Source organism: Balaenoptera ricei, chromosome 4 (assembly GCF_028023285.1).
Source record: "Balaenoptera ricei isolate mBalRic1 chromosome 4, mBalRic1.hap2, whole genome shotgun sequence".
Taxonomy (NCBI): Eukaryota; Metazoa; Chordata; class Mammalia; order Artiodactyla; family Balaenopteridae; genus Balaenoptera; species Balaenoptera ricei.
Genome location: NC_082642.1, coordinates 15,345,631 through 15,358,301, shown reverse-complemented (window position 1 = coordinate 15,358,301; position 12,671 = coordinate 15,345,631). Strand labels below are relative to the sequence as shown.

Here is a 12,671-nt window from a genome sequence, read left to right as displayed (position 1 = left end):
TTAGAAGTGTGTTATTTAATTTCAAAATATCTGTAAACTTCCCAGAGAGTTGTTACTGATTTTTAATTTAATTCCATGTGGTCAGAGAACATTCTCTTTATAATTTCAACCCTTTTAAATTTATTCAGACATGTTTTATGTCTCACCAAATAATCTTGGTGAATGTTCTTTCACTTAAAAATGTGCATTCTTTAGTTGTTGGGCACAGTGTTCTACATATATTAATGAGGTTGAGTAAGTTTACAGTGTTATTCAAGCCTTTGATTTCTGGTAATGCTCCTTGTTCTGAAGCCTACTTTGTCTACTATTAGTAAAGCAATGCCAGCTTTCTTATAATTAGCATACCTACAAGTTTTGATGCACATAATGAAGATGAGAGTAGTTAAAACTCATTAACAAAACACAAATGGTAATTAAAATCCACTGCTTATTAATTTATGTGAAATAATATCTGATTAAAATATACATGTACATATAACTATTTCATGCACTGACCTCATCAATAAAAGGTATTAGAACCACAGCTTCCCATTCCTGTTGCTTCCCATTTAGGTCAGTTTTAAAATCAGGTGGATAATATTCTATAATTGGCGAGTCTTCATTGGTCATCAAATGCTGTGAAAATATAAAATAGTGTAATAGAAATATAACAACTAATATCAATGTAGCTTTCTGTTAATATATGTATAATATTTCCTCAATTGTTACAGTTTAAAATTTCTAAGCAAAGCAAAAGTAAATTTTCACATCTTAGATATGCTGTAATATACTTGTAATATTTTGATTTTCAAGTATGAGGCTTCTAATTTCAACACCGTTCACCACTTTCCTGTTCCACTAACCTAATTATGTAGCAAAACTATCTTTACTCAGAATTTTATCATTTCTATCTTTTATTGTCTTTTCACTTTACAAGGCCTATCTAAATTGTTTTCCCATTCAGACTTCAGTTCATTTCACACACTCCATTTTTAACCTTAGGCAATTTATTTTCATGCCTAATCAACTGATTTTATTAAGTTATATAAGAACTAAGATAATTTAAAAAGAAAAAAAATCCTGAAATCCAAAATCTCTTTACTACCAATAGCAAAGATAAGAAGTTCAATATGACGTTTTTATTAGAGATTTTATAACAGAAGTAGATAAAGAAAGTTAAAGATGTCTTCTAGGAAAGGAATATGGAAGATTATGATATAAAAAATTTAAAGAAACAGCATATTTCTCAAGGTAATATTCAAAGTATTTAATAATCAGCAAGTCATGAGCACAGAACAATCAAAACAGATGTGGCTATAAAACCCTACATGGTTACTGGTCCAGAGTGGTTGAGCATCAATCCTTAATGTATGTGAAGGTAGGAAAAAAGCATCAAAGAAACTTAAGAAAGGAAGGCCAGGGGCCAGGATGAAGGACAGGTTAAGTTTCAGAAAGATACAGAAAGAAGCCTGATACTGTTCAAGCAGTGAAGGCAGGTGTGTGTGTTTGTGTTTATATGTGTCTACTCCAGTTCCTGGTACCAGACCATGGAATTAGAAGAAGAGATTGATGCTCTAGAAGAACTAAATGAAGTTTACTCTCAGAATCAGCTTAGCAGGCTTAGTGTAATTTTGGTGACTCAATCACCCCTGAAATATCTTTCTCCTGTTATGTGAAATATGTTAACCAGAGAAAAGCCTTTTATTCCACAATTTGGTAAATGAAATGCTTAAAATCCAAATATAAACTGAGGTAATTCTTTTGTTGATATAAATAACTTATTAGAATCATCTGTATTCTAATAGGTAGAGGGTAAAAGAGAACTGAAATGAAATCTGTAAACGTTTGGACAAAGTAGATGGCTTCGGATTTTGCCTATCTCAGTTTACTTTCATCAGTGCAGAGACAAATTGAAGATGTGCTTAAAGATACTGAAAATAAAGAAGCTATGCTCTGAATGGCTTATGAAATTCGTTTGCATTTTTAAAACAAGGCTAACTTGGGGACTTCCCTGGTGGCGCAGTGGTTAAGACTCCACGCTCCCAATGCAGGGGGCCCGGGTTTGATACCTGGTCAGGGAACTAGATCCCACATGTATGCTGCAACTAAGAGTTTGCATGCCACAACTAAGGGGCCGGTGAGCCACAACTAAGGAGCCCACCTGCTGAAACTAAGGAGCCCACAGGCTGCAACTAAGACCCGGCACAACCAAATAAATAAATAAATAAATAAAAATAAAATATAAAACAAAGCTAACTTTAAATCAAGCAATTACTTTTCAAGGGACTTGTTTAAGTAATCTTATATTTGAAACTGAAAATAAATATATTTAACTATTAAAGAAATTTGGGTATGATGTTTCTAAGTTTGCAGGAGGAGCTCCTAAATATTAAAAAGACTGTAAACACATTTAATTCTAAAACTCACCTGGTAGCATGTAGGAAGTAAATTTTTGCTAGCTGCTGGAAGTACAGCAAGAAGCTGTTCAAATGGCTTAAAAGGTTTTCCTAGTTCAAAATGGATTTTGAGTGTACTGATGTTGCGGATATCAGATAGGAAAGGTGCATAATGGTACGGATAAAACCTATAAAACAAAACTGAGTTTTAAACAATTGGCAATTTTATGAAAGAGGTCAATAGTAAGTATATACTTTTCCATATTCTATTTTAACAACACATGGCAATAATTCTAAAGACAAAAAATCATTCATAATTCTGCTACTTGAATATAAAAAATCAGCAATGTTGCAAAATTTAGGTCATTTGATGGCAACAAATATTTTATTTCCTTAATTTTTAAAGTGCAGTTTCACACTCAAAATTTGGATGCATGCAAGGATATATATATTTAATATATAAATATATAATATATAATTTATTAATTATTTATATATGTAAATAATATAATGGCTGTTTAGTTTCCAAAATGTTGACTGTGAGTCTTCCAAACAATAGATTCTTAGAATGAAGTAATGAGGTAGTCAGAAGGCTTTCAGTTAGCTCATGTGGGCCTGAGCTTCTCTCATAAGGACAGAGGGAACAGTGAGTCTGAGCTCACAGGCTGTTACTAGTCAGTTCTAAGAACTTTTATCTTTGCATTAGTATATATATATTGTGTTTGTGGTAAGGATTAAACCATTTATCAATCATACACACTAACTTTTTTGTTTTTAATACCTTCCCACATTTAACTACAGAAAAAATATTTTTACAAAACTTGAAACATACAATTTTTAAAAAACTTTCAATGTTCTTAATGTTTGACTAAAGATACCAACAAAACAATGAAGAAATATTTTTATATTCCACAATTATGTCATACTTCAAAAGGGTGGGGAAGTTTAGGAGGCAGAATGGCATGTGAAACAAGGCAAAACGTATAGACTTTGGGAATCAGATAGCCTTGGACTTGATTCTTGGGTATATGTCATCTTGGAAAGATTACTTAACCTCTCTAATCCTCATCTGTAAAAGGCAGAGAACAATGCTTACTTTAAATAGTTGTGAGGATTATATGAGAACATGCTTTTCAAGTGCCTGGCCTTAACTCCTGGTAATATAATAGGGATAACTTATACTCACCCTCTTAAAAAATGGCAAATCAAGGATTTTTGTCATAGAATACTCTTCAGAGATGCCCTGAGAATCATGTTAGTTATTGCAAAGATTTTTAAAGGCTATTAGTAAGTGAAATCATGTGAAATTAATGCCACATTATTTTGCACTGGTCTGTTTTGCTGTTGGTGCTTTAAAACAGAGCCTAGCAGGTGTTCTGAAAACAAAACAAAACAAAACAAAACAAGCTATCTCATCACTTAAAAGTCTCTGCTTTTCCCTGCCGCGTATTTTGGCTTGTTATTTTTTCTATTTCAGTGGATGGTTTGGAAATGTAGATGGAACTTGCTGGAATAGGAAACGAGAGAAATTATTATTATTTCCAGGAAAAGCAAGTAATTCCTTTCTCCTTTCTTCTTTACCCTTCCCAGTCTAACATTCATATAACCCATTCTTCAATAATTACTCCTGATAGAAAAATTTTTTCAAACACATAAAAATGTAGAGAAGAATATAATAAACAATCCCACTTAACCACTGCTGAGACCCAATAATTATCAAGACTTTGTCACACTTCATTATGACAGAAAATTTTAAATCCTTAGATTAACATAGAGCTTTTATTATGGGCCATCTGCTATAGCTTGAAGTATCTTTGTTATAAAAGGGTCTTTTTAAAGTATTTTCATATAAAAAAAGATTACTTGTATTTCATTTAAACTTGGCTGTATCTTTTTAAAAATACTATCATAAATAGAAATAAAAACAAAAGAGATTCTCAAATGAGTTTACACTAGAACAAACCATTATAAAGACAAAACTTTTTGTTTTTATTCCCTCACCAGCTCCAGGACTGAACTCCATGATAGTAATAGTGCAAAATCCACTGTATTGCCTGAACATAACATGCAGCTTGATCAGCCAGAAAGTCACTGAAAATAGAAAAGAATATTTTCATTATAACATTATTTTTTGAAGACAGGCCACTGTGTTTAGAGCATGATATCTCCTGATATCACATTCTGCCTCACATGTTTTATTTAATCAATGAATAAGCCAAAAACTGCAATCAGAAAAACTCCAAAATATTATTTTTAAAAAATTCCATCATGCCAGATTAAAGGTTTGCCTTATAGTTTTCCTAAATCAACTATCAGAATACTTAAACATGCTGTGCATATTTATTCAGTCAATGTACTGTGTCTTTGGTTTAAAGTTTGAGGATTTAGTTAATGAAGCTTTCTATAATGTGGCACTACCAATTCCTTAAACGTTCAGGGTGTGATGAGAGATAGGGATGGGAATCTTCTTTACTTGGGAGGATGCCTGAGAGAATCACAGGAGGAAATCAGATCTTAAAATCTGGTTATAGAGCTAGAAAACACTTTGAAAATCTGGTTATAGAGCTAGAAAACACTATATCCACTGAACAATATTCCCTCTAATCCCTTTTTCTCAAAAACCATCATTTAAGGTAAAATAATCACACACACATTACACACACACACACACACACACACACACACACACAGCAAAAAAGAGCACTCTAGGTTAAACCCCAAAGTGGCTATAAACCTTGTTAGTGTCTGTTACCAAAATTCAGGTAGAGATACACTTAAAATTCTAGATCTACATTATTTCTGGGAGCTACGCTTTTTTTTTTAAAATAAATTTATTTATTTTATATATCGATTTTTGGCTGCGTTGGGTCTTTGTTGCTGCGCGTGGGCTTCCTCTAGTCGCGGCGAGTGGGGGCTACTCTTCTTTGCGGTGCGCAGACTTCTCATGGCGGTGGCTTCTCTCGTTGTGGAGCATGGGCTCTAGGCTCGCAGGCTCAGTAGTTGTGGATCACGGGCTCTAGACCACAGGCTCAGTAGTTGTGGCGCATGGGCTTAGTTGCTCCGTGGCATGTGGGATCTTCCCAGACCAGGGATCGAACCCGTGTCCCCTGCATTGGCAGGCAGATTCTCAACCACTGGGCCATCAGAGAAGCCCTTTTTTTGTTTTTTAAATTAATTTATTTTTGGCTGCGCTGGGTCTTCATTGCTGCTCGCAGGTTTTACGTAAGTGAGGCGAGTGGGGGCTACTCTTCATTGCGGTGCACGGGCTTCTCATTGCAGTGGCTTCTCTTGTTGCGGAGCACGGGCTCTAGGCGTGCAGGCTTCAGTAGATGTGGTGCGTGGGCTCAGTAGCTGTGGCTCACGGGCTCTAGAGAGCAGGCTCAGTAGTTGTGGCGCATGGGCTTAGTTGCTCTGCGGCATGTGGGATCTTCCCAGACCAGGGCTTGAACCCGTGTCTCCTGCATTGGCAGGTGGATTCTTAACCATTGTGCCACCAGGGAAGTCCTGGGAGCTATGCTTTTTAAAATGAAATGCATTACTTTTTTATTATAAAAGAAATATTTCCTCATTACTGAGAATACAGATAATGACGAAAAGCATTTTTATCACCTTATACCAATCACTATTACCTTTTGGTATTTTTTTCAATGTCTTTTCTATGCCCAGGTTTTTTTTTTTTTTCTTTTTTTTTAGGTATTAATGAGACGATACTGTGCATTATGATTTTTGTATCCTGCTTTTAAAATTTGTACTTAATGATATACTGAAAGTATCTTTCTGAATTGTTATGAACTTTCCATAAGTACCAGTTTAACAGTTCTGCATATTCTGGAAACACTGGAAATGGCAGAGATAGTGATTGTAATGAGGAGGAGGTGGAGACAATTATGGTGAACATTCTTACTGAACATGTACATTGTTTCTAATTTTTTACTTTTAAAAACCTTTGTAATAAACTTCCTTGTGGATAAGGTTCTTCTGTGTTTAACTTTATATTTTTAAGATATTTTAACAATTAGAATTATTGGGTCAAAGGGATGACTATTTTAAAGGCTTTTGGATATGTAGTTTCCAAAATAATTTTACCAATTTATATTTCCACCAGTAATTAAGGGAAGAAATCTACCGCCACTCCTGGACCAACATTGAATGTAACAACTTAAAAAGATTTGCTTATTTGCTAGGCAAACAGATAGTATCTCATTTTCATAAGTCTATATTTTACTATATAAAAGGAAAAAGAAATAAAACATAAGACTAGTTTCCTATCAAATTAAGCATTTAATGTCAACTGCATGTACTACAGTTCTATCTAACTGTAATCAAGGAAATATAAGAACAAAGGAAAGAAGGATTAAAAGCATACTATTTTAAATATGTTATTTCTCAAGTCTCAAAAGTCCTACTTGCTAATGTAATAAGGGTACACAGCATTTCATGAAACTCTCATTTCACTTACAGAAAAGCAGCCTCATCTGGTGGTTAAGCATGGGCTCTGGAGCCAGACTGCTTGTGTTTAAACCCTGGCTCTGCCACTCACTACCTATGCATGTCACTTCGAGCAAATCACTTAAACCTCTCATTCCTTAATTTCCTCTATTTTAAAGTGATAATAATTCTACTTATCTTAAAGAATTATTGTGAGAATTACAACAAGTTAACATTTTCATCTTATATATATATATATTTATATGTTTATATTATTAAAATATAAATGAGTTAATATTTTTCAAATGTTTAGAATAGTGCCTGGCACTTGGTAAGCACTTTATAAGCATTTGTTAATTAAAATAAATAAAATATGAGTATATGTAATTCATACTGTGGGCTGTAGTTTAGAAGTGTGGACCACCATTCTAGAGGTCAAGCTGTTAAGGAACTTTTGTACTAGTTATTAACCTGGGGCTGAGCCAGGTGCCCTTTGAGATAAGTGTCATGTGAGCTTTAGAAGATGGGAAGCAAAGCACTAACCATTATCTATTTGGCAATTTTTATCAAAGGACCCTTGAACGATGCTGGAGTTAGGGGCGCCAACTCTCTGTGTAGTAGAAAATCCACCTATAACTAGTTGGCTCTCTGTATCTGCGATTCCGCAGCTGTGGATTCAACCAATTGTGGATTCAACCAACTGTGAATCACATAGTACTGCATTAAGTATTTAGTAAAAACAGTCCACATATAAGTGGACCTGTGCAGTTCAAACCCATGTTGTTCAAAGGTCAACTGCATAATACACGTCAATTAATGCTACCTTGTCCAAAACGGTACTAGTTGAAAGGTCTACAATAATTTACGAAAACAAAAAATCCTTTCCACCCATTACCATAACTATCAAAATTATGTTGTTTTCTGAAGAAACTGCAAAGTCTAATTTTTTTCTACTCTAAAGTAAAAGCACTGGCAAAAACGTACTCAGAAACTACGTCAACTCCCATCTTTGTCATGTAATATGTTCTTTTATATTGTCTAAACTCGGTTTCAAACAAGTCATCATCTTCAGTCTCATCTTCTAAATTGTCTGGAAAAAAGAAAGACAGTGGCTGACAATTACGAATACTCCGTTTTTCCATCTAATGCTTTGATAAATACATATCAAAGCAGATGCTTATAAACTATCACAGACATCTATTTCATCCAATATTATTGAATTAGTACTAATAAAGGAAAGATATAACAACTATTCTGTCAAAAAAAATAGCATATATTAAAATACATAGTTCGTACTCACCCTTAGAAGTTACCACTTCTTCTCCTCTATTTTTGTCTAAAGCAGCCCAACATACAGAGTTTTCCTGGCCCTACACAAATTATAAGTCAATATAAAATTAAGGCAGGATATACTTCAAGGTGAGACATTTAACAGGGATATTTTAAAAATACTAAAGATAATTGAATGATCCTTAAGTGACACACTGCAAAAGTTTGTTTTAAAAATATTCTTCAAATGCTGTGTAAATGCTTTTGGTTTTATATCACTTGTTTCCTGAAGCTATAAATCTTTATTATGTAGAACTTAACATTCAGACCCCTCAATGATAAATAACAAGTAATGTTCACCAATATAAAAGATAAATTAATTTAATTATATATGTGTTCCAAGAAAAAAACACTTCAAGAATATTTCATTTACTTAAGAGAAAAGTACACAATCAATATCAAATTCTTTCAACTTTAACATTTTTATATGTCAAATTCTGGGCTATTGTTAACACAATCTGTTTGTTTATGATTGAATCCAATAACTACAAATATTACCTATTTTTCTGTATCTCTGGATCCCATCATTCCTATGACTCTACCAGCCACTTCTAAATTTTCTTCCATGTAACTCATCTGCTTTTCTAAAGTTCTTCCATTTCATCACATCCTTCATATCCTGCCCGTCTATTCTTCCTCCTTGTGATTTCATCCTTCCTCTCCTCTACTTCTAACTGCCTATCAACTGCCAGTGCCTCTCATTAGTTCTTCCTACTCCCTTATTCCCAATTTCCTTTTCTTCATCCAAGCTAGGGCCTCTGCCAATTTCCTGTGTCTGGGCTGTTTCTCCAGTTCCTTTCATTCTACCAGTGTCTCTAATGTTAACTACACACCCCTGGATGACTGGTGAAGCTTACGGACTGAGCTGAGGTGGGCGGAGCCATGGATTACTGATATTTAAGTTTGTGGGTACAGGTCCCCCAAAAGTTGCAGAGCCTGTTTTATTAAGATAAGAAACAGAGTAGAATGCAGACTGACTACTGCTAAGTTCCACTGAGGAAAAGTTAAGCAATTAGAAAGACTGCACTAAAGGAAATCAGGACAGTTGCCCTTCCTGGAGCAAGAGATATTGGGCTTGAGCCTGAATAAAACCAGTACAGCAAAGAGAGTGCAGGAAACTCATCAGTTTCACCAGAATCCAGTAACTATGGGTTAGCTGAGGAAAATTTCAGAAGAGGTTTATTTTCCAAGCTAACACACATAAGACGTTCTTTAGGGCTTCTTAGAGGTGTTTTACAGGGTACTAGCATATTCTAACTGACTCTAGTCACTTATTGAGGACCTAACAGTTACCAGATATTGTGCTATTAACTACTCTTAGCCTAGCCTATCACTGTATTTTACATACGATTTTTTTTAAACCAATAACAGCATTTTTTTTTTAATGGTTTGCATTTTTTTTTTTTTAATTTATTTATTTATGGTTGTGTTGGGTCTTCGTTTCTGTGCGAGGGCTCTCTCCAGTTGCGGCAAGTGGGGGCCACTCCTCATCGCGGTGCGCGGGCCTTCTCACTATCGTGGCCTCTCTTGTTGCGGAGCACAGGCTCCAGACGCACAGGCTCAGTTATTATGGCTCACGGGCCCAGTTGCTCCGCGGCATGTGGGATCTTCCCACACCAGAGCTCGAACCCGTGTCCCCTGCATTGGCAGGCAGACTCTCAACCACTGCGCCACCAGGGAAGCCCTTACATACGATTTTATATATAAATTACTTCTAGAGAAAAATCACTGATCTAGTTAATGTCTCATAACATTAAATGCTATAAATATCCACACTTTAACTAATTTTCTGGGCTCTTATATTTAGAAATGTTTTATACACTTATTAATAGAGTGGAAGAACAAAGAAAACACAATGTTCTTCGATGGTAAAAATAAACTGATTTTTAAAGATCAGATTTAAATGATAGAATCTAATAGAGAAAAAGAAACCAAAACAATTTTTAAAATGTCCATAGAGGAAAAGAAGAAATGAAACTAAAATTAGGCAACCCCAAAATCATAAGAAAGAAAGTGAGAAACAAGGACTATCAGTTTTACCTTTACAGCTTAAAAAAATGAAAGGACACCTAAAAAAATGGACACCTTTGATTTTTTCTTTTCCTTGTAGTTCTTGGCTTCTTCTGCTGCGACACCTGCTGCTTCATTCAGGTACTTGTTACCAACTTTGCTTTCAAACCACTTTAGGTCCACAAAAACTTCACTGAAGTGCTCTCGATCAAACTGTACAGAAATATTTACATTTATTTTAAAATAACTTAAGTATGTTTAGAAGAATACAGACCAAACTTTTAACAGTGACTGCTTCTAGGGCATAGGAAATCAGAGGATATTACTTTTTTACATGGGGACTTCATCTACTACTCTGAAAACTAAAAATAAAAAGCAAATAGAAATAAAAATAACTTAGGTGAAATTATTTATACAGAATGACCAACTTGAGTAGAAGCACAAAAACTTTTTCTTCTGGTATTATGTAATTGGTTACTGACCATTTATAGCTACCCTGGAACAGGAAAACAAAAACTTCTAGTTACTTACATCTGATAGTTTCACAAGGTATTTCTCAAATCGAGGTAAGTTGAGATGCCCACTTTCATTAATATAACCTAAAAGGAACAAAATCTAAACTTGTACTAAAAGCTGACATTTTTTCTAAACAATTCTACACAATTCTTTTTACAAAACATTGAGTTTTGACATTCTGCTAATCAAGAAAAAACACTCAGTGTTGGACTATGTAAGTGGCCCTAGTTTCTATGAACTTGATGTTACTATAATACACAGTATGTAAGAACTGACGGAAAATATAAAAAATTCCAGGTTTACATAGTAATAATCTTCCCAAATTTCCAAACAACACGGGAGACAGTTAATTAAATTAAACATGTTCTAGAATCTATCTAGGTCATTCATTTGATATGTTAACTTAAGAAGGAAAAGACTAATGTCCTGCTACTCTGTTGATTGACTGATTAGTTGATTGATTTGCTGTGCAGCGTGACTTGCCGGATCTTAGTTCCCTGACCAGGGATTGAACCCGCGCCTTCTGCAGTAAAAATGTGGAATCCTAACCACTGGATGGCCAGGGAATTCCCCGTCGTCTGTTTTATTCAGCATCACCACTATCTGTCAGTTTCCCATTTTAACTTGAAAATCTCTCCCTCATATTAAATACTCTGATTATCCATTCAGAAAACTAAATTTCTATGCTTAAATACGAAAAGAGCTAAGTGCAACCACTCTTAGCAAGAGCTAAGAGCCAGCAACCTCTGCTGGCTTTCTTAAGCCATTGAAGGTGGAAATTAGTTAGGTATCAATAAATGAGACTGCTTAACTGGCATCATCTTCTGTGCTTGTGAACCATTGAAAATTACAACTTTAGAGAGTTTGGCACCTTAGACTAAAAGAAACTCCAAATTCTTTTCCTACTTCAGTTGTGCATGCCATAATCTAATAAACTGAGTGACATTTTTAGGGTTAGTTGAGTGCTAAATTAAAGTAGCTTCAAATGAATGTTAAACTTTTCTTACCCCCAAGTTCTGGCAGGATGGTAATATATGTTCCATAAAGAAGAGGCAGTGCATCATGATTAATATGTAAATGAGGTAGATGAGGGATAAAATCATTGCCAACAAGAAATCCCATCAAAATCCAATCATCTATTATCCTTTCAATATCATATTTAAATGTGATCTTGTCCTATGCAATATGAGGAAAAGAGTCAAATCCTATGGAAATTTCTGCATATTCATCTTTGGCCCATGGTTATATTAATACTTACTTTTAATGCTGAAAACTCATAGTCAATATACTCTCTCATTAAAGACAAGTGTAGAAGGTGAAATGTGGTTTCTTCTGGTGCGCATACCCTGTAATTAGTCACATGATCAACACAGAGCTTATTATATTTTTAAGGTTCAAGTTTAAAAACGTAGCTTAAAATAAAACTTATCATTAGAAGATAGTTAATTCTTGTCAGTAAGGCATGTAATTTATAGGCAAGCTGCAGGGTAATGTTAAGATAAAAATATAACTACAATTACAACAGAGATAAAGTTCAAAATAATTGGTTTACAATATGCTTTCTGTGGAAGGACTCTCAGAATTGAGAAAGTCTAAATAATACATAATAGATGTAATAAACCAGTGGGATCCGGCCCATTCAAGGCTGGCCACCAGCAGAAAGCATACACATATACTTTTATATCTACTGAAGTACAGTCCAAGGCTTCAATGTTGAGGCACCATCACTTCCTCCTCTTACTTTTTCTGGGCTTGGTATAGGGGTCTATATTCCTGGCTGTTGGCCTATACTCCAGGATTAATTACAAGTAAGAATATAAGCTGTTAATAGCATATTAAAAGCATTTATACACCATGAACAAATGGGATTGTCTGCAGGAATGCAAAGATGGTCCAACATAAGAAAATAAATCAATGTAATACACCATATTAATAAACAAAGGGAGAAAAACCCCCACATAATCATTTAACAGAAAAAGCATATGTCAAAATTCAACACCCTTTCATGATAAA

The 12,671-nt window shown here is 34.6% G+C and overlaps 1 protein-coding gene across 3 annotated transcripts in view; it reads right to left on the bottom strand.

The window, feature by feature from the left end:
* The window catches only part of XRN1 (5'-3' exoribonuclease 1), a 100,612-nt gene that overhangs the window by 71,127 nt on the left and 16,814 nt on the right, over positions 1 to 12,671 (bottom strand). For all 3 annotated transcript variants that reach the window (XM_059920173.1, XM_059920175.1, XM_059920174.1), the window contains exons 7-15: positions 11,917 to 12,004; positions 11,666 to 11,834; positions 10,674 to 10,741; positions 10,218 to 10,355; positions 8,104 to 8,173; positions 7,788 to 7,893; positions 4,377 to 4,466; positions 2,407 to 2,563; positions 496 to 615 (exon numbers count right to left, since the gene is read on the bottom strand). In XM_059920173.1, coding sequence (XP_059776156.1) covers positions 496 to 615; positions 2,407 to 2,563; positions 4,377 to 4,466; positions 7,788 to 7,893; positions 8,104 to 8,173; positions 10,218 to 10,355; positions 10,674 to 10,741; positions 11,666 to 11,834; positions 11,917 to 12,004 — 1,006 coding nt within the window. The remainder of the gene's footprint in view (positions 1 to 495; positions 616 to 2,406; positions 2,564 to 4,376; positions 4,467 to 7,787; positions 7,894 to 8,103; positions 8,174 to 10,217; positions 10,356 to 10,673; positions 10,742 to 11,665; positions 11,835 to 11,916; positions 12,005 to 12,671) is intronic.